Below are 21,878 nucleotides of genomic sequence, written 5' to 3'. Positions count from 1 at the left end.
ATGCTCTAATAAATTTGTTAGTCTCTAAGGTGCCACAAGTTCTTCTGTTCTTTTTGCGGATACAGACTAACACGGCTGCTACTCTGAAACAAAAGATAATAGCTTCTCTTAAGAGACAGCACTCTTGATGACGACAAGTTGCTGGAGCAGAGTGGAAATATGAGCTGGTTCGATGTACATTTTTTAACATAATAGTAGTTCTCATAGAAGATACGAGGGTTTAATAGAGGCTATACTCAAAAAGGCACAAGGAGTCCACCAAAGTAAAGAAGGCAGTTAGAATGTTTCAGTTATATTTTACTCTTTTCATAGATCGTTCGTATGAATGTTCATATTACAAAATCAGCTGCCATGGCCCAAAAGTGTATGGAACTTCAGCAAAGCATTCTATTTACTCAAAAGAGCACACACTCACATTTTCTTTAAAGAGAACTTTGTGAAATTGTATGACTTGCACCCTCTCAAGCTAAATAGAGCTAAAAGAGTAAAATTACACATAATTTTATGCTATTTTTGGCTTTAAATTACTTTTCACCAGCTGTTATAAAATGATTATATTTTGTATGTCTATCACATTACAGATTTTTGCATTCAAATCAGTGTAAAATGTCTCATGCGGTAACAAAGGCCTTTAGCACATGCTGTTTCAACAGCAGCTCATTGTTATTGCCTCAGAACAAAATTATTTACTCAAAGCATCAAACAAGAAAATGCAAGAGAAAGACACCCAGATTATTCCTCCAGAAAAACAACTGCATAAAGTAGGTTACAAAAAACAAAATGCTTTCTAGGTAGGAAACATCTATAAAATGCAGCGCTTAGACAGCAGCGTACTTGTACAGTTGTGTCCATTTCTTCCCCCCCTACCTCCACATGCATCTCTCCCCCACCTCAAGCTTAAAATCCTGAAATAAATAACTATTTCAACAGATCAAAAAGCTATATAGCCTCTAAAAAAGTTCTCTCTTTGCTTAGGGAAAAGAGAAGTTGCACAGATATTTAATTGCAAATCTAGCCTCTTGCTGAACATTAAATAGGCAGCAGTTGCCATCAAAATGAGGGAAATATTTAAGAGGCAAATTCGTACACTAAGAGTATTCAAATCTAGAGGAACTTGCCAACTCACCATGCATTCGCTTCTGAAGAAGAAACACAAAGTACAGAATTCACATTGTATTACGCTTTCAACATTCACAACTACAGATAAGAAACAGTGCTCATGTATGCCATTCCCTGATATCTAACCGATCTACAGCTTTTATCTTTATGCCAACCATAGCATAGATTGTGCAATACTGTTTCAGTGCCCTGTGTTAAAAAAAAGTTATCTTTCTAAACTATACTGGTTTTAAATCCCTGAAATATCCATACCATATATGGAAGGCTCTATGTTTTGCACCTTTACAAGCTTGATGCAGATATAGAAACACACCAATGTTTATTGTGCAATTTCACTAAAATGGGGGGGAGGCTATTTTCCTCCCCCTAAATTAAGTGGAAAAAATTACCTGTAACATTAAAAATCTCAATCAAAGCACTGATGTAAAGTTACTGGTAAAGATTAAAAGTTTTATAATCTTTTTTTGTTTTAAAAATCACAAAAGGAGTTCAAGGGATGTTGCAAGTTTTTTGATTTTTTTAAAGCATCAGAAGTAGCAAAATAATTCAACCATTGGGAAGAAAGCTGCAGAGACGAAAACCCTCTATACATATCTGTATATTGCTGTAATACCTAAATTAATTGTTAAATAGCGTGGATGCAAAGAGCATTTCTTTTAATGGCGAATAGTATTTGAAGAAGTGTAAGGTTATGAAATTAACTAGTTCTTTGTACCCTGTGAATTAAAAGTCTACACAGGGCACTGAGATCGAGTTTCCCACAACGGTTTCACATGGCTTTCACTTTTATTTGCTTCATCTTCATCTGCTTCTTCTCAAGTTTTTTCTGCTCACGCCGCAAAGCAGCTTCCTGGAGGAAAGGATACAGAGAACTGAATGAACGTCAGTACTCTCACTGAAAAAGCAAGCTGACAATTTGAGAAGGTCAAGATACCACGGCTAATTAAGGTATTGTGTTCAGGATGCAGTCTCCTCTAGACACCCAGACTGGCAAACAATTAACAAATCAATACATAAGTGAAAACCAGCTCCACTTTATGTCAGATCTCCAGCAGGCCAGAAGATAATACACTGCCATGCTTCTGGAATACCTACAAGTGAGCCTCGTAATGCATGGGAGACACTTGCTGTTAGTTCTTTAGCTGTTCTGAAAAGCCATTATACCTCCAGCCGGCGCTGTTTCTCCGGATCTTCCTCGTTCATAATTCGCTCCTTCTCTGCCCGTTTCTTCTCTTCCCGGCGGGACTGGGCAGCCTCCTGCCTTTGCACATGAGTCAGTTTAAGGAAGTTCTCTTCTACTCTGGCCCTGTTCTTATCAGCTTTTTGTTTACCCTTTCCCCCAAGAGACAGAAATAAAAACAGTTAATACAGATAAATGATTGGCACTAAGGCAAGGTTCCAACAAGTAAAAAGAGGGACAGTGTCTGGAATAGCTACACACACTAAAAATAGCTCCTCTCAGTATTTAAATGGCAGTTCTACTCTGAAAGAGTGATTCCACATGTATCGCTTCCAGATGAAACCTGTCTGGTTTACGTGTAAAAAGTGTGGTCCCCACACCTTTCTCCAATATTGGTCAGCTGTACAAACTCAGCCCAGGGCCTAAGTATGAAACTGGATTCTTTCCTCATTATTTCAACAGCAGTAAAGGTTCTGCAAGTCAAGTTAAGTCACACAAATACAGTCCCATTACACAGGCGTAATTGTCTGGTACCTAGTTCTATGGGCCTTATACAAGGAGGAAGAGAAGCCAGTTCACTCTGATGGCTGGTCTTCACTACCCACCCGAATCGGCAGTAGAAAAATCGATCTCTCGGGGATCAATTTACCACGTCTCATCGGGACGCGATAATCGATCCCCGAATCGACGCGCGTACTCCACCAGCCCAGGTAGGAGTAAGCGCCGTCGACAGGGGAGCCGCGGCGGTCGATTTGCCGCCATCCTCACAGCGGGGTAAGTCGGATCAGATACGTCGAATTCAGCTACGCTATTTGCGTAGCTGAAATCGATCCGCCCCCGTAGTGTAGATGTAGCCTCAGCTGTACTGGCTTTGCAGAGCTAACAAGTCTAAAAAGCAATTACAAAAATTGTGTTACTAAAGCAAGCAGGTCTGACTAATACATGCATGGAGCAGATCTGCTGCTGAGTAAAATGGGGCTACTTATTTTTGTTTGTTTGTTTTTTTAATATAATAACTTTTCAGAGTGGAACCACATATTAGTAAGAAATGGGAAAGTATATGGTCTCTCTTACTTCAAGAAAGCTTTAAAAAGTTTAAGAGGAATTTTCCATACCAACATGCATCCCAGATATGGAGGTTTATCATCTAAAGGCAATAAATGCAAGATCTTTATATACCGCCTTTCATCTAATTACCTCTTAAAGTTATTTGCAAATACCCTTTCCTATGCCTTTGTGTGCATTGGTTCTTGATCATCTGAACTCTTCACCTTCTCTTCAGACTGAACTACCTCTTTTATTTGCAAATACTCAACTGTAAATAACTGTTGCCATCTCTAATCACCCCTCCCTGCCTCCCATGGCCAAGTAAGACTGTGGTTGTATCGGCTTCCTTGAGTGCAATAGTTTGAATACTTTTCTTATGCAACAGGAAGCAGAGAATACCAAATCCAACTGATATTCCCCATATGATTTAAGGCAAGTGGAATGTAAGCACCATAGATGTTACATTTGAATTTTAAGGCTCCTCACCTTACAAATATCAGGGGGTAGCCGTGTTAGTCTGTATCCACAAAAACAAAAAGAGTCCGATGGCACCTTAAAGGCTAACAAATTTATTTGGGCATAAGCTTTCGTGGGTAAAAAACCACTTCTTCAGATGCACCTTCTTCCCCTTACAAAAGTTACCATGGGACCTTTAACCGTAAGTAGTTTTATATCTTATCTGACAGCAACACACACAGGAGCATGTGACTTACTTCTCTATTTAGACGGAACTTTTTCGCTTTGTCAATAGAATAAATAACCATGTTCATCAAAGGCAGCAAAGCCTCCATATCCTTTGGGGAAGTGTTGCCTGAACCAGGAACTGTAAAGCAAAGACATTTTCATCAGATTAGTTCGGGAAACTGGAAAGGCTTTTGCTATTAATTAGAATGCCCTCTCCACATTGCTCAGCCTGCTTATAAAAGTCTGCGAAGAAAGATGCTCTAATCCTCCTTTTAAAAATGAGTTAATTAACAGAAGTATTTGCTTTGGAGATTAAATTCAGATACTTCAGATGGCAGCAGGCACATTTCTCTCATACTATGCTTCCAGATTGATTAAGAATACAGGCTGCAACCATGTTTTTATACAGGTATGAAATTCCTGCTTTGATCATTGCAAAATACAATTTAAAGGCCACATTTTGCCCTCTGACATGCCCACGGCTTCCTCTGTAGTCAATGGGAAGTTTATGTATGCATTTGAAGGAAAAAATTGGTCTTTGCTGAAAATAACTGGAATCCCTGTAGGTTTGTTTTTAATTTAAAGGGCGCTAAAGCCTGGCAGCCCTGACAGCTTCTATTAATCCAAAAAAACAAGCACAGGACAGACAGCAACAGGCGCAACCATAAGCTATCCCTCCCTGTCCCAATGCTGACCTACTGGGGTCACCATTAGGGATGACATTCAATTCTTGACTTTTGGCAAGTTGGTTGTTTGGCCATCATCGCCACTTGTGGTGATGGCTTGTGGGATATGGACATCTGCCCACAAGAAGTGGACAGAAAACAAATTCCTTCCCCCAATACCATAAAACTGCAATCAGGCCAGAATGACTTTTGATCATTATTGACCTGGGCTGAATTTGTACTGGTAACCTAGAGAACCAAAGCTCCATTATCAATGCAATATACCACCCAGTCCCTTACTGTGCATTATTGCATCCCTTTCACTTGTTACTCAGGGATCCTGTACCTTTATCTACTTGCATTTAAGTCACTAGAAATACTGTCTACTATCCCAAAAGTGGCATGGCTTGAGCACTGTGATCAGACTTTTAACAGATAAATTATCAGAAACCTTTCCTTACCATTAAATGTAAACAATAGTGTCCTTTTAGTGTCGGGCAGTTTTAAAGGCTGACCCTCCCTGGCAGAAGAGAGGAAATAAAGGTGTAGTTGGAATAAGAGAACACAAAATATGGACATAACATTGTACTGTGTATTTCTTAACACACACTAGATACTGCTAGAATACTCAGACAAGTATGTCAGTCTATACATTGTCTGCTGCTCTGTTATAATAGCTATTAAAAGATGTCTAGTTTCATACATACTCTTGCATAAGTTTTGGACCGGAGAACTGGTCTGAAAAATGGACGGACTCAATCTTGTCAGCGTAGTGTGTGAGGAAATGTACCATCTGAAAGAGAAACGGAGATTAGTTTTTCATATAACCAATTCATCTCCAACCCGTCCCCTGAAATGGTTTGCTTATATTGTCTCTGCGTCCTGCTTTTTGACAATTCTTGTGCTAAAGTTACCAGCTTGATTTAGTGACTCTTGCTAGAGAAGAGCTCCATGCAGATAAACTACATCCCTGTCCTGGGTGAATGTTAGCAACGCAAGGATGTAAAATGGAGAGTTCTCATTTGGGGCATGACATTTCATCCAATGCTCAGCCACAACTCTGAAGGCGTATACTGAAGGTCTTTAACACTACACCACTTTGGCAACGCTGCTCTGCCTACGTCAGCATGGCAAATGACAGCTTAAGTCCCAAGTTTACAATGGATACGCTAATATATAAAAGTTAATACAGATGTTTGCTCCATTGACAACTGTATCTATTTTCTGTCTCTTGCATTTGCTTTGGGAGCTTTGTTTCTTAGGATTCTCTAAGGGAGAGAACGATGTGGCGTTCAATTCCTTGCTGTATCATCTGTGAGAGATTCCACACTGAACTCCAGCCTTAAAATGGCCAAGTCCATCAAGAAAATGCCTGAGAGTTTCTACTTGTTCTTTCAACGTTACCTTTGTGTCCATCATTCCCTCTGTGATCTCTCCCATCTCTGACAGGATAGCCAGCGACTCTGGAAGCCCATACTTTGCCCCAGACTTGGGTTTGTCACTGCAGAACTCACTCTGTTGGAAGGAGAAGAGGAAAAAAAAAAAAGTGTCTCTTTTATTGGGTTCTAACAGTGCCTAGCACAATGGGGATCCTGGCCAGTACTGAAATACAAATAAACATGATTTACTGTTTCTTAATTCCATCTGACTGAGGACAGACATTTTCAGCATGAAGTACACTCCCACAACACCATAACACTCCAGATACTAACATATATATTGTATTCTTAATTTAGTATCTTTTTTTAAGTTTTGAGAGGGTACTTGCAATTGATTTTTACAGATGAGATGAAAATTGACTGTAGGGATATGCTGACATGAATATATCAGAGAACTGATGCATCTTACATTGGTTTTGGCAATATAGCAAAGCCTGTACAATGAAGTGAGCAGCAAAACTGACCCACATCTTGCCAATTTCACTTTGCTGCTGCTGTTTGGGGAAGTTACAAGCAGCAGCGCTGGCTCTAGAGTAGTCTACAGAGTTGGTCACATCAGGAAAGATTCTTTGAAAGTATCAAGACTTGAAAGTGGATTTTTTTTAAGGAGGGGATTGTTCGTGAAAATTTAAATTCTGCAGAAATTGATGGCTTAGGCTCGCTAACTTGCCAGAGAAAGTTCCCCAGTCATCACTAGTGAGTAGATTTTTCAAAATCGGACAAAGTAATTGGTGCTGGGTTAAGAGAGATCAAGCAAAAAATTTAGAGCACCTGTCGACATATCTAAAACTCGATTTCAAGAGACCCCTTGTAAAGGTGACAAAGAAGTTCCCTTTCCCTTCTGCTAAAATTGCAACACTTCAATCTCCCTGGACACTCAATAACAGACTTAAAAGTGGCAATGCTTCAACAAAAAAACTTCAAAACCAGACTCCAACGAGAAACTGCAGAACTGGAATTAATTTGCAAACTGGACACCATCAAATTAGGCCTGAATAAAGACTGGGAGTGGATGGGTCACTACAAAAAGTAATTTTCCCTCTGCTGATACTCACACCTTCTTGTCAACAGTTGGAAATGGGCGACATCCACCTTGACTGCATTGGCCTCGTTAGCACTACAAAAGTAATTTTCCCTCCCTTGATATTCACCCCTTCTTGTCAACTGTTGAGAACAGGCACTTCCACCTTAATTGAATTGGCCTCGTTAGCACTGACCCCCATCTTTTCATGTGCTATAATATATACACCTCTACCTCGATATAACGAGACCCGATATAACACGAATTCTGATATAACGCGGTAAAGCAATGCTCCGGGGGGTGGGGGGCGGGGCTGTGCACTCCAGCGGATCAAAGCAAGTTCAATATAACGCAGTTTCACCTATAACACGGTAAGATTTTTTGGCTCCCGAGGACAGCGTTATATCGAGGTAGAGGTGTATTCTACTTACTGTATTTTTCACTCCATGCATCTGATGAAGTGGTTATGCCCAAATAAATTTGTTAGTCTCTCTAAGGTGCCACAAGGACTCCTTGTTGTTTTTGCCAATACAGAAGCAAATGAGTGCCAGTTGCTTTAGGATGTGGATACTTGTCCACTGGGAACAGGACTGAGAATGCACTTCCCAAATTAAGTCTTCTAGGCCACTTAGCCTTCGGCTGGTAACAACTTTCAGTTATTCCGAACTGGCCCTGAACTTGAACAAGCAACCTAGAGATGAAAGCCTTTATACCCCATTCCCAATCGCCTGAACTATCCATTTCCTTCCAACTTGAACACACACATACCAGGTCCTGCATTTCCTTCTGAAGTCGCACTAAGGCTTTTCTTGTTCCAACAGCAAACACATAGGTATCCATATCTTCATCATTCATTGTTACTTTTATTTGCTGAGAAAAAGAGAGACAGTAGTAGTGACTGGATTTATACTATTATTAATTATTTGTATTATCATAGCACCTAGGAGCCATAATCACAGACTAGGACCCTGATAATAGACTCCCCCAGCCATGGAGCACTTGCAGTGGACCGATCCAACTCTTACTGTGGAACAAATGTTTTCACTACAAAGTTAGCTGTACCTTTCCTTTTGAAATATCTAAAAGAAAATCTCAGTCCAGCTACTATATTCAGGTGTTATTTCAACATGGATAAAGCTATTCTGTTCATGTCTGGACTTAATGGCTTCTTTTCTCACTCCTAAAACCATACGGTAAGTGTCTAACACAATTAGAAAGCGGAGTTCCCAATCTCAGGGTTTATTGGCAATGGGCAACATAGCAGAGCTTTAGGAGAACTCAGTTTGAGAGCATACTAGATAGCCAATAGCAGACTGTTTGCATGCATTTGCCACTTCTAAACAAGATAGAATAAAGAAAACACCAACAATATAAAAACTAAACTATAACAGAAAATATATGAAAAAGTAAAACCTCATAAGTACTAGCAGAGCATCTCTCCCCCCCCAAAATTTTCCTTACAGCATGCCTAATGGATACTGTGTGGATACTGGCATTTATACTATGAGTATATAGGCTCCCATTGTCCCTAACACTAACAGCTGCTAGACACCAATTAGCTTTACAAGATGCACAATACCGGGCAGATAACAGATTACCCAGTGTGATTAGGCTGCACTCATAAAAGGGTTCAAAAGACAGAACAATTGTTCAAGACTGCAAGTCACAAAAGGAGGGATAGCTCAGTGGTTTGAGCATTGGCCTGCTAGACCCAAGGTTGAGAGTTCAATCCTTGAGGGGGCCATTTAGGGACTTGGGGATTTAGTGGGGGATTGGTCCTGCTTTGAGCAGGGGGTTGGACTAGATGACCTCCTGAGGTCCCTTTCAACTCTAAGAATCTATGATTCCAGTCCAAAAGCAAGTTTTGTCAAGATGAAGTCAAAGTGTGACGGACTTGGTTCACAAAACCACATGAACAGTAAAACCCAGAGAGAGACAAACAATTCACCAGTCATCAGAAGTCTGGTGCATCATAAAAGAGAAAAAGAACGTGAATGGTGTTTGCAGATCATTTCACAGAGTTACTTTGTTTGAAGGAAGATGGAAGAAAGCTGCATTTCTCTCTGAAGCCACCATCTGGCTAGTTGTGGGAAAGACCAAAAGCTCAGTGGAGTTGAAGGAATGTAACAGGAACTATGCACAGTAAATCTAAAGAATTGAGTGCATACCACTTGGTCACAGGCTGGCCTCATCATACGAGCAAGTACATTCAGAAGGTCTTGCCTCTTGAGAAACTGAAAGAGAGAATGTTTTAGTACAGTAGACAGTGCTGCAGTTTTTGCATATTTAGCAATTTACTGGAATGTAGTAGCATCTACTAAGGTACTAAGTAGCTAAGGTCTTGTCTGCATACACAAAGATTCACTAGATTAACTTAAATTTGCTTAGTTAAACTGGTGCCACTTTGTGTGCTGACTGTTGGTTTAAAACTGGTTATATCAGTTTAGCCTGTGCCAGTTTAACTAACTGGTATAAATATCACAGCTTTAGTTAAACTGGCACCACTTTGTGCAGAGACCAGGTCTTAGAAACCTACAACGCTTTCCATTCTGCATTTGCTCCAGTGATCACAAAAAGCATGTATTTAGCACTACATATATGAATCAAATATTCAGCTTTTTGATATGGAAGACATCGGAGTTACTTCATTTCTCATTGGAATCTGTTTCTAGAATACTAAGAGCTCCTTCTGCTAAGATGGAAGTAAATGGACATTAAGATGAATAAATGAAGTTGTCAAAGTTGCGAAGGGACTGATAATTTGGGACTGGCTACGCTGTAGTGTCCGATGGGAAGTTTGTGGAGGTAGTAGTTAGAAGAAGTTCAAAGGTTAAAAGAAAAAATAGGACTTTCAGCCTAAATAGTCATGACAGGCAAAGGCAATTAAAATGGAAAATTTTAAATATCCAGTTTATTTTTGACCATTTTAAGCTATTTTTTTGGACCATTTTCATTCTCCAAGCTAAATGTAGATGCTGCAAATACTTACTACTGGAGCACAGCCTGGTGCTTATTATTAGTCTCATGGTTTCATTTTTTGGTTCTCAGGTGCTAGCTCAAATCTGTAGTGTTCAGCTTGTAAACATTGCAGGGAAATATTTACATCCAAGCACAAAACTTTCCATTGAAATGGGGGGGGAGGGGAAATCATGGAAATATTTCTATTGATCTTAGGTTGGATTGCTTTGCCAAGCTAATAAGAAAAAGACAAGTTCTCCCCCCTCCAGGTGATGAGCATTCCACTGGTTCAAAACCCAGGACTTGATATATTCAGTGACCAAAAGAAGCACTAAAAGGACCACCGACAGTTTTACATTCCAATCTCTTATCCACCATCATGACCAGGAACAATTGCCCCACAGCACCGGACAGTGGGAGTTCTCCACTATCCAGAAGTATGAAGTACTCATTGGTACTCTTCTCAAATCATGACAGATTGGATCTTAAAATGATAGTATAATAATAAAAGTGACTATGTAAAAAATGGCCACTACTCATTCAGCATATCTGCTTCCTGTGTGTATTCGGAATCCAGTCTGCTGACCTGAATGATAAAAAGAAAAAGCCATACCGAGGCCTCTAGCTACCCAACCTGGGGATAGAGAGAGAGCGCACCTGGCCAAAATTTGAACTTCCACATGTTAGTTAGCGGAACAATACTGCAAGATTCCCCCACCCTTACCTTTAGCTGGATAAGCATTCCCTCACAGCACACTCTGCCAGAGCACCATAAGTTGTATATGTGTTCGTTTTCTTGGTTGAGCTTCCCTGTGCTTGTGGGTTCTTTATTTGTGCCATCATCCCCTGAAAGTAAGACTATATTAGTTAATAAAAGGAAGTGTGAGCTAATGGTCAGTGACAAGTAGTGAAATGACATCATTTGGATTAGAATTCAGGTATTCCTGGGTTATTCTATTGGACTAAAGTGCCATCTTAATGTTCTCTTATGCAACTTATTCTACACCATTATGGTCACTGCATTTAGATCGCATTTCAGCATTGGAGGGGTGGTATATTACTTCAATGCATGCACAACTGCCATTAATTTCAACAAGTGCTGCCAGAGAAAAGGTTATTCCTCTTCCCAGCCCATTCTCATCAATCATATAAGCCAGTCACATTCAAAGCAGCGAACAGTTGGGCATAGCAACTGCAAAAACTTACCAACAAGGGCAAAGTTACTTTCCAGCAACTCCCTGTGAGTGTTGAACCAGGCCTGAGCTAGCCGGTTGTTTTTATTCTTCCCAATGATGTAGTTCATGATGTACGCAAGAAGACCAGTTACCATTAAGATCTCCATGTAGTAACTCTCCCAACTGTTTTGAAGATGTGCAGGGACCTGTGGTGAGTGAATGAAGTAATTTTATTACTGGATGTAATGGATTCTGCACAATCATTTGTTTTGGAACATGTAAGTTACCAGAGAAGCTTCATCCCTGAATGACAGCGATAAGCTTCGCTAAAGCTATGCTACAGAGTTGAGCCTACTTAGGGCCAACTTTGTTACTGACACATGGCTTATTTTGTACTAGCAGCAATCATGCTGGAAGATAGTTGATACAGTATTCTTTGACCTTAGGCTCCAAGCATTCACACTCTAAATACTACTGCACTAATATTTGTACAAAATATGCCTTGTGTTGTACCATATGAAAGCTAACAGCACTCTAGTTATTAATAGAATTGTAAAGTGCTATAATGTTATATGTGAAGTTACGAATTCCCTCTGTATGATGATTCTAAAATGTGTTTGAACCAGACAAGTCTGGGGAATAGGTAAACAGGTTTTTCCCCCCAAAGAAAAAGCCTCAATCCCGGTGCAATCATAGACAATTGGCAATCACAGTCAAGTGACCCTCCATTGGCATACTGGAAGCTGAAGGGGCAGATCAATTTACATTGCAGAAAGTACCTCTGGGCAAGAAACCAGCATGGAAAGTTCTCCATCAGACTCTGTGGCACTTTTCCTCACAGGAGGGGCACTGAACTTTGAGAGGGATACATTTTCACCGGACTATAAAAGAGAGCGGGGCAAAGAACCCCAAATTATCTTTCAACTCAGACGACAAAGGAATGGAGCACTGTGTATTTTGTGGGAGATCCTGACCAAGGTGATGGTCAGCTATCTTGCTGGAAGGAAGTGTGGTAAAAACCTTACCTTGAACCAAGACTGTAGCCTGTTAAGTTTTAGTCACAGAAAGCGTTTTTACTTTTGTTTGTAACCATATCTGACATTATCCCTTATATCTGACCTCATGTAAAATCTCTCTCTGATTAAATAAACCTCTTTTACTTTTATTCTAAATCTACCAAGTACTATGTTGGACTTGAAGTGATTATTAACTCCAGTTAAAGCAACAAGCTGCTATGCTTTGGTCTCTTTAGAGAAGCAACGGACCTTATTACTCCTTTGAATATTCCAGAAGAGGGCTGGACATTTCCGGGCACACAGTTTTGGGATCATTTGGCTAGTAGTAACCAAAGCTAGTGGAGACCAGAGCATGACTTTGGTATAACAAGCAGGCTGCTGCTATCAGAGTTGTTGAACAAGAACTGCTCAACACACAGATACTCAGTGCATGCTTGTACACTGGCTGGAAGCGTCTAGACAGGGAGCTACAGAAGCAGACCATTTTAAGGCACACAGGATTACAGGACAAGCAGTGACAACCTCTCGCTGGTCTGAATTGCGCCCTAGAACATAGCATATGCCCAACACAGTTTATACTGATACCGGATCACTGACCAGTGTGGAGAAAAGAGTGCTTTTCCAAGAGCCAAACTGTGCTAACGAATAATCTCCAGTGTAGTCAGCCTAGCACCTCATCACAATTGTAACACACTTCTGTTCAGGTTCTGACACCATGCCCATCACTGCATTATCTGAGCACCACAAAAGGTGTGACTGAAAGATGCATTACAACTGTGTTGTGACCAACTTTTGAAAGTGTTTTCAGAACACAGTTAGGAGCCATAGTGCAAATAGTGACCAAAATTTAATAGGAAGATCCTGCTGTCTCTCTGTGGAGTTCTCTTTTTGAAGTCATTAGAGGTTGGTTATTAGTTTTACTGCCAAGATATTGCCCCTCAGAAAAAAGAGATGATGAGGTATTTCCCACTGACACATTTGATTACACCATTTTAGAAAAATGTAACTCTGCCCTTTTTGTCTCTGAACTGCTTTGTAAAAGCCTCAGGGGTTTTTTGGCATCAAGAGGACTAAATATTGTATATTTCAAATCTGCACTGTTCAACCCCAGCTACACTTAAAACACCCAACAATTTAAATACAGTTGTTATAACCATCATAACATGTTCTTTTGTTGCCTGTGTAATCAAGATACACAAATGTGTTAGCGAATCATGTTTTAGCTGTGGTACACTAACTAAAACATGATTTGTTACTATGGTTATAGCATGTTTTCTCTCTCTAACGTAAGGATAAACCATATTCAAAGATGCATTGGCCAAAACCCATGTTTAAAACACGGTTACTTTTGTTGCAGAGACATTTACTGATCATGGGCATAATATTAAGGACATCTGTATTCCCACGTGATGATAAACTAGACCAGAATATGACGCCAATTCAGTTTGAGTGCACAAGAGTGGGAAGTACTAGCAGTTTTACATAGTTGTTTACACATTAAGGAACAAGCCATGTATAGTTGAATACATCAGTTTCAAATGTCATATTATAAATCTGTGACAATCAGCACAATCCAGTGAGCACAGGAATGGGACTCAGGAGACCCAATTCCAATTCTGGTACTAAGCTGCTATGTGATGTTGGACATGTCATGTCTCTGAGCAGTTTCCTTTCCCACCCTTTGTCTTGTCAATTCAGGTTGTAATTTGTTCAGGACAAAAGACTACCTTTAATTATGTCTGTACAGTAGCTAGAACAAGGCGGCCTTGTTCTCTGCAGGACCCTTTAGGGACTACCATACTACAAACAAATCATAAAGTGCCGAATGGAAAGACACTCTGACATTTATACCTACATCAACAATTGTTATGGGGTCCTTGCTTTTGCTGGGAGATGCATCTGTTTTCTCTTCATAGCCTTCAAATTCCTCATCATCATATGGCTCACTCTCAGTATCTCCTTCCTAAGGGATAAGAGCACAAACAGTCTAAACATCTCAAGCCTGGTAAGCACGTGGCAAATATGACAGATGTGGGACAGAAAATAAAGGGATATGCATCATCCCTCTAAAGCCGCAGTCTCTTTTACAATGTTACAGCTGAGACTGTAAAGTTAAGATCAATGAAAATCGCCTGGGTATTAGTGTGTTTTTTTTTTAATTTGGAACATTTCTGCAATAATATGTTTATGCACAATTTTATGAAGATTTAACAGCCATTTTCTTACATGCATCAAGTGCCTTACAATCCCAAGGATATCAAAGTGCTTTATTAACCAATACCCAAATGATTCTCAAAAGACGGTTTTATTTATCACTGAAATGCACCTACCTCTGCAGTGGATCATAGCAAGCTCTCAACAGGACACAGCAAAGCATTACAAAGTTTATGATGGGAAGAGAAGATGACTACATGCTGAAACTGTATGGGACATTTAGGGTGATTATATATTGCCTCCCAAGTTGGACCAGGATGCAGAAGTTAACATCTTTACTTCTACAGAAGTGCCATGGGATCTTTAATGAATGCAACTAGTTGGATCTCCATTTTACAATTCACTAGGAAGATGTTATATCCAGCAGCAGAGCTCTCCCTAGCACCACAGTGGGTTCACTACCGACTCTAAAGGAAGAGTACCACTATCTGAATATCTTGGGTGCTCCTTCGAAAAATTCCATCTAAATATTGACCCAACCAGACCCCGCATAGCTTGAAGATCTGATGGGATCACAGCATAAGTACTGCACTGGGGTATAGTACAAGAACAATCATGGATCCTGGTTTGATAACTGAAAGGGCATTTCAAACGAGAGGCTAAGAGGGGCAACGGCATGAATTTGACATTACCTGTGCATCTGCATCATCAAAGTCCTCCTGATTTTCATCGTGACCTTCAAGCTCTACAGTGGCCTCCTCCTCATCATCTTCTGTGGTTATGATCCTCTGGGGAGAGTCTGTGGTTACATCTTCAGTAACATCTTCAAACTCAGCAAAGTCATTATCATCGTACTCCACAATGTCATCTCCATCCTCAAATTCATCAAACTTGGCCAAAGAAAAGCCCCATGAGGCAAACAAAACAGCAATGAAGATCCACAAGCTCCTCATTGTCACTAAAAAAAAAATTCAAATACAAAACACTCAGGTTAGAAGGGGTTATTTAGTTCGCTTAGGGTCCTAATGCATTAAACATCCGCCCGATTACGGGAATGCAGAAGGAGGGTACAATTATAAGACATCATCTAATCAATTTTTGAGCTCAGGCTCCCTAAAAGGCAAAGTGGGGGGTGGATTGTGAAAATATATCTAACGATTAGCACAAGAGACAGAGACAGGACTCCTGGGTTCTTTCCCAGCTCTATCAAAGATTTGGGGACAAGTTACTTAGTTTACAGATGGGTGAACTGAGGCTTAGAGAAGGTACCTCATATTATACTTACATCACATAGAGGTTTGTCTGTAAAATGCTTTGAGATCCTGGCATGAAATACACTACAGAACTGCCAAATCTTAATTTAAGAGGCTTCAGCCCCAAGGAAAGAGATACATTCTCATACTCCTATTCCTCCCCACAACTAAGAGGAGTTCTAGAGATTTTTTTTTCCAGCTTTTCTTAAAAAAAATAAATAATAATCATGCAATTCTTTCTCTACTCAAGTTTTCCAACATGCAACTCACTCCTCTCAGGTTTGAGACAGGGGTCTTTGCAGTTCAGGACAAATGACACTGACATCCTAGTCCCTATATAGTAAAGGCACTTTAAAAGTATACAATAGATCACATTAGCAACCTACCATGAGCCTGAAGGCTACATCCAATTTACATGGCATGTAGCAGACCCTCTCGCTTAATATGGAAGTGCAGACTGCAGAGATTCCCTCCCATACAATCATAGCAAGCAACTAGGACTGACAGAGCACTGAATTCTGAGAACTGGTCCCACAGACCAGTCTGGCTACTCCTGCTAAAGTCTCTCACCAACTATTCAAAGAGGAGGCAACTTTCCTTTTTACCTTCATATATACATATGTACACACAGACACACACAGGTCCTCAGACAAAAGGTTGGATAATGGAATGGAGGATGTACAGATGCCTGACCCATGTATGCATGCTTCTGGTTCCTTTATCAAGTGTTTGCTTAACACCCAAGTATGGGCTTCCCCTCTGCATTGGTACAGTACATCATTTATATACACACCTGATAAAGAAATAAAAATAGTTGTACAAATAATGCCTAGCCAATTGGGAAGCATAGTCTGACCTTAATCAAGACAGTTTGCTTACTAACAGTGGTGACTTATACTGAAAAACCTTCCTGCACCAGATTCCTGATCTAAAAGACACAGCAAGGGAGTGCGCACATTAAAATTAAATAATAGTGAAATCAACATAGCCTATTGCAGCTACAGGTGGAGTATTTGCTACTGTTTATTTAGTAAATATGCCTACCATAGTGTCCTTGGGAACATATACAATATGTAAGTTAGATATCTATCACTTTACCCATGTCAGGATAAAAAGATGGACTAAGTTACCAACTCTGTACTCCTAATAAGACACTCTCTCTCCAACAGCAACAGAGAGTCCTGTGGCACCTTTAAGACTAATAGATGTATTGGAGCATAAGCTTTCGTGGGTGAATGCCCACTTCGTTGGATGCATCCGACGAAGTGGGCATTCACCCATGAAAGCTTATGCTCCAATACATCTGTTAAAGGTGCCACAGGACTCTCTGTTGCACAGATCCAGACTAACACGGCTACCCCTCTGATACTCTCTCCAACAGTATCACCCATCAAATGTCCGAGTGACCAACTCTCTCCATTTTTTGTTCATTTTAAAGAACATAAGAGACTGCACCTGCGATGGTTATTACCTATGTAGTCAGGTCACTAAATGGAAAAATTAGGTAGCAATAGCACCATCAATATCACAAAATACACTTGATCTAATCATTTGAAACAGCAAAGCAGCAATCGTGTTGTTACTTTCAAACAACATATTCTCAATCATTCTAAGATGTGCGTTCAGGAATGGGTCCTGCTGAGCAGTTTCTGCTTTTATTCGGGACCCATTTCTTATGTGTTGAACAAAGAAAATTGGGAAGAGTATGGCTGTTTCACTGGGAGGCAGTGTGGGCCACTGAATAGGAGACTGGACTGGGACACAGGAAACTTGAGATTTGGTCCCAGCTCTGCCGCTAGCCTATGGTGTGACCATGGACAAGTCACTTCACTTTAAATTTCCCTGGTCTCCACTTTGTTTTGTCTACTGATCATAAACTCTTAAAATAGTACAGTGCCTAGCATAATGAGGTCTCAACTGGGGCCTGTAAGAGCAATGCTAAGTCAACCACAGCACTTCACAGACACTTGTGGAGGATTACCACCAAGTTTGATGGAAGCAAAGCTCATCTTTCTCATTCTCACTGTGGTGCTGACTTGAATGTTGACTTTTGTTTTAGTTACCCGAAACTAACAGAAACCATTTTTTGTTACCTTAATGTGATATACCTTTGAGTACTACACCTCTACCCCAATATAACGCGACCCAATATAACATGAATTTGGATATAATGCGGTAAAGCAGCGCTCTGGGGAGCCGGGCCTGCGCACTCTGGTGGATCAAAGCAAGTTCGATATAACGCGGTTTCACCTATAACACAGTAAGATTTTTTGGCTCCCGAGGACAGCATTATATCGGGGTAGAGGTGTACTTGCATGGCCCCAGAGCATCCAAACTATTTTAGAGAGATAACAAATGAGTCCCTTTTTTGAAGGCCTTCCACTCTAGATAGACAGCCTAAATAAGAAGTGTACAAGAGTGTGCATGAGCAAGATACAATGCAGCTAGATAAAGCACTGAAGTTTAGAATATTCCTTAGGAGTTCCACAAATTTTATGTGAATTGAATGAAAATAGTGATACTACTTATGAAGAGAGAACTAGCATTATTACGGGTAAAAAGATCAACTAAGTCGGGCTATATGATCAAAGGAACATCTCCCATTCCTCTGGAATAAGGAATTCTGAGACTACTAAAGCATATCCAATTACCAAGTACCCTGCCACTTCTGTAAAGTCATATGAAAAATGGATTATGACTGCAATTCCCAAGAGGTATCTAACTAACAGACTTGGGTGCCACAGTGAATATATTTGCAGCAATGGAGGCCTAAGCAAAAAACTGCTTGAAGCACCGTACTTCATAGTGGGTCCTGTGTGGTCACCACAATTCACGTGGTGCAAGAACAGAGTTGGCAGTTAACTCACAGCTTCCACAACTGAAAAAATGACTCATAGCAATGCCCTGCCCCACAGGGCACAAAGCCACGGTGCTATCTGGAATTTAGGACCTTATATGATGGGGTGGCACTGTTTCTTGTAGGGAGCGCAAGTTTCCAGGATCTCGTGACAAGTCCTTAAAGACACACAGTCAAGGTTAGAGTACCTAAAATTAGCTGTGCCCTAGTTCTTGGGTGCACACCACACTCTTCCACCCTACTCCACCTGTCAGCTCTGTTCTTGGGAGCAGACAGGGTCCCGAAAGACATTCGTGTCTCACCCCAATGGAGCAGACCGGCAGAGCCAGGCTCCACGTGCTCAGGGCACGCCCACCAGGGCTCAGAACCACAGCGCCCTTGGGGGGGAGGGGGTGTCACTGCCACACACGGCCCAGCAAGAGAAATTAGGAGTTTGGAAGTCAGCATCATTGGAAAGGGGGGGGGGAGAGAGAGATTTTGCCAGAGCAGTGTTTTTGCAACCCAGTACTGGGTCACGGCATGTAAGGCACTGGGTCACTTTGCCCTAGTCAGCATCGCTGACTGGGATGTTAAAAATCTCATTGGTGGTGCTGCCCAGCTGAGGCAGACTAGTGCCTACCTTTTCCGACACTGCGCTGCACCCCGGAAGCAGCCAACAGTGGGTCCGGCTTCTAGGCAGGGGGGCCACAGGGCTCCACGAGCTGCCCCCACCCTTAGCACTGGCTCCACACTCCCATTGGCTGGAAACCGGACTAATGGGAGTGGGGGGCAGTACCTGCAGATGAGAGTTACACGAAGCCGCTTGTGCGCCTCCACCTACGAGCTGGACCTGTTGCTGGCCGCTTCCGGGGCGTAGCGCGGTCCGCGGTGCCAGAACAGGCAGGAAGCCTGCCTTTGCACCCCAGCTGTGCCGCTGACCGGGAGCCGCCGGAAGTAACCCCACGCCCCAATCCCCTGCCCTGAGCCCCCACCAAACCCAGAATCCCTTCCTGCACCCCAAATCCCCCACTCCAGAGCCTGCACCCCCAGCCCAAACCCCTTCCCACACCCCAATCCCCTGCCCCAGCCCTAAGCCCCCCCCGAAACCCAGAGCCCCCTCCTACACCCCAAATCCCTCATCCCCAGCCCAGAGCCCTAACCCCCTCCTACACCCCAACCCCCTGCCCAGAGCCCTGACCCCCTCCTACACCCCAACCCCCTGCCCCAGTCCTGACCCCCCCAAACCCAGAGCCCCTCCTGCACCCCAAACCCCTCATCCCCAGTCCCAAGCCTGCCCCCCCAGCCCAGAGCCCTGACCCCCCTCCTGCACCCCGACCCCCTGCCACAGCCCAAAGCCCCCTCTTGCACCCTGAACCCCTCATTCCCGGCTCCACCCCGCTGCCCTCACCCCAGCCCTGAGCCCCTCCCACACCCCAAGCCCCTCCTCCTCAGCTCCGCTGGGTCGCGGGCATCAACCATTTCCTTCAACTGGCTCCGCAGAAGGGAAGTTTGAAAAGCGCCGCTGCGGGGGGTCAGGGAGGCGAGCGCCACGTGGGGCCTGTCAACCCCGCCTCTCGGGGGAGGCCGTGCCAGGGAGGGGGGGGCCCAGAGCCGCTCCGGGGTCAACCCCCAGGGCCGCTTCCCAGCACGGGGAGGGGGCTCCCAGCCGGTTCCACGCCCCGCCGCCTTTACCTGAGTCCGGCCGGCGCGCCCGCCCGCCACCTAGGCCCAGCTCCCCCGCGCAAGCTGCGCCCCCTGCGCGCTTTGCGTAGGTGAGCGCAGGCGCAGTGCGAGCAGGGAGGCGGGGTTCCGGCTCTGCTGCCGCTCCCAGGCGGCCCGCGGGAACAGCTGCCTCGCGCTGAGTTCCGGGCCTGCGGGCGGGGGGCTCCTGCTCACGCCCCACCACGTGCGCTACAACCGGCCGCCCTTTCCGGTTGCCCGGCAACACCGGAGGTCACGTCGCAGCCCCGTGACATCCGTGCGCACGCCAGTCCCCACGCTCGGGAGTCCCCTGGCACTGTGACGTCACGTCAAAGCAGGGCTGCGATGTCAGGGAACGCGGTGACATCCCACGGCATGGCCCAGCCATAATTAATAATAATAATAATTAATGGAGATATCCCATCTCCTAGAACTGGAAGGGACCTTGAAAGGTCATTGAGTCTAGCCCCCTGCCTTCACTAACAGGACCAAGTACTGATTTTGCCCCAGATTCCCAAGTGGCCCCCTCAAGGATTGAACTCACCACCCTGGGTTTAGCAGGCCAATGCTCAAACCACTGAGCTATCCCTCCCCCCCAATACATTGTCACTGTCGCAATGTCACTTTGAAACACCACCAGGCTGCATGGAAGCATCGCCACATGGTGACGCAGCATCACAGCCAGGTGACGTTTCATAGGCCCCAAACTGACTTTGTAGCTGAAAAAAGAAGAACAGGAGGACTTGTGGCACCTCAGAGACTAACAAATTTATTAGAGCATAAGCTTTCGTGGACTACAGCCCACTTCTTCGGATGCATCCGAAGAAGTGGGCTGTAGTCCACGAAAGCTTATGCTCTAATAAATTTGTTAGTCTCTGAGGTGCCACAAGTCCTCCTGTTCTTCTTTTTGCGGATACAGACTAACACGGCTGCTACTCTGAAACTTTTTATTTGTAGCTGAACTGACACAAGAACTGACACACTGGTGGGTCAGACCGTTGGTCCACCAGGGTGACCAAATGTCCTGATTTTATAGGGACAGTCCCGATTGGTGGGTCTTTTTCTTATATAGGCTCCTATTACTCCCCACCCCCTGTCCCGATTTTTCACATTTGCTGTCTAGTCACCCTAGGTCCAGCTAGCCTGCTATCTGGGCTCTGACACTGGCCAGTGCCAGATGCGTCACAGGGAATGAACAGAACAGGGCAATTGCGTGTGATGCATCCCCTGTCATCCAGGACCAGCTTCTGGGAGTTGGAGGTTTAGGGACATTTGGAGCATGGGGGTGCATCCCTGACCATTGATAATAATAATCATCGCTAATAGCCATTGATAAACCTATCTTCCATGCATGTATTTAATTCTTTTGTGAACCCAGTTATACTTTTGGCATTCATGACATCCCCTGGCAATGAGTTCCACAGGTTGACTGTGAGTTGTGTGAAGAAGTACTTCCTTTGGTTTGTTTTAAACCTGCTGCCTAAAATTAAAAAATAAATAAATAATTTTATTAAGTGACCCCTTAGGTCTTGTGTTATGTGAAGGGGAAATAACACTTCCCTATTCACTTTCTCCATACCATTTATGATTCTATAGGCCTTTTATTGTAACCCCCCCTTAGTCATTGCTG

The 21,878-nt window shown here is 42.9% G+C and overlaps 1 protein-coding gene across 2 annotated transcripts; it reads right to left on the bottom strand.

Annotated features, from left to right (window-relative positions):
• Positions 1–279: 279 nt before the first annotated feature.
• Positions 280–20,549, bottom strand: CCDC47 (coiled-coil domain containing 47). Of its 2 annotated transcripts, none has more exons than XM_005309617.4 (13): positions 20,240–20,549; positions 15,151–15,416; positions 14,160–14,267; positions 11,320–11,494; positions 10,838–10,959; positions 9,324–9,389; positions 7,924–8,025; positions 6,100–6,210; positions 5,403–5,488; positions 5,157–5,215; positions 4,060–4,169; positions 2,284–2,451; positions 280–1,969 (listed from the first exon to the last, which is right to left on the bottom strand). In XM_005309617.4, exons 2-13 carry the CDS (start codon positions 15,409–15,411, stop codon positions 1,889–1,891), a joined length of 1,449 nt encoding a protein of 482 aa, XP_005309674.1. In that variant the 5' UTR covers positions 15,412–15,416; positions 20,240–20,549; the 3' UTR covers positions 280–1,888. The 2 variants fall into 2 exon arrangements, with proteins under 2 accessions (XP_005309674.1, XP_065434107.1); XM_065578035.1 differs by lacking the exon at positions 20,240–20,549 and adding an exon at positions 16,317–16,504.
• Positions 20,550–21,878: the final 1,329 nt, after the last annotated feature.

The sequence above is a fragment of the Chrysemys picta genome, chromosome 24 (genome assembly GCF_011386835.1).
Source record: "Chrysemys picta bellii isolate R12L10 chromosome 24, ASM1138683v2, whole genome shotgun sequence".
In the NCBI taxonomy this organism is placed as follows: domain Eukaryota; kingdom Metazoa; phylum Chordata; order Testudines; family Emydidae; genus Chrysemys; species Chrysemys picta.
The sequence above is the reverse complement of the archived record's forward strand: the minus strand, read 5'-3'. Positions and strand labels throughout refer to the sequence as shown.

Coding starts and splice junctions, on each gene's coding strand:
- CCDC47 (XM_005309617.4), bottom strand. CDS start 15,411: ATGAGGAGCTTGTGGATCTTCATTGCTGTTTTGTTTGCCTCATGGGGC. Junction 14,268..15,150: donor TTGATGATGCAGATGCACAG/GTAATGTCAAAT, acceptor CTTATCCCTTAG/GAAGGAGATACTGAGAGTGA. Junction 2,452..4,059: donor AGTTCCGTCTAAATAGAGAA/GTAAGTCACATG, acceptor CTTGGGGGAAAG/GGTAAACAAAAAGCTGATAA.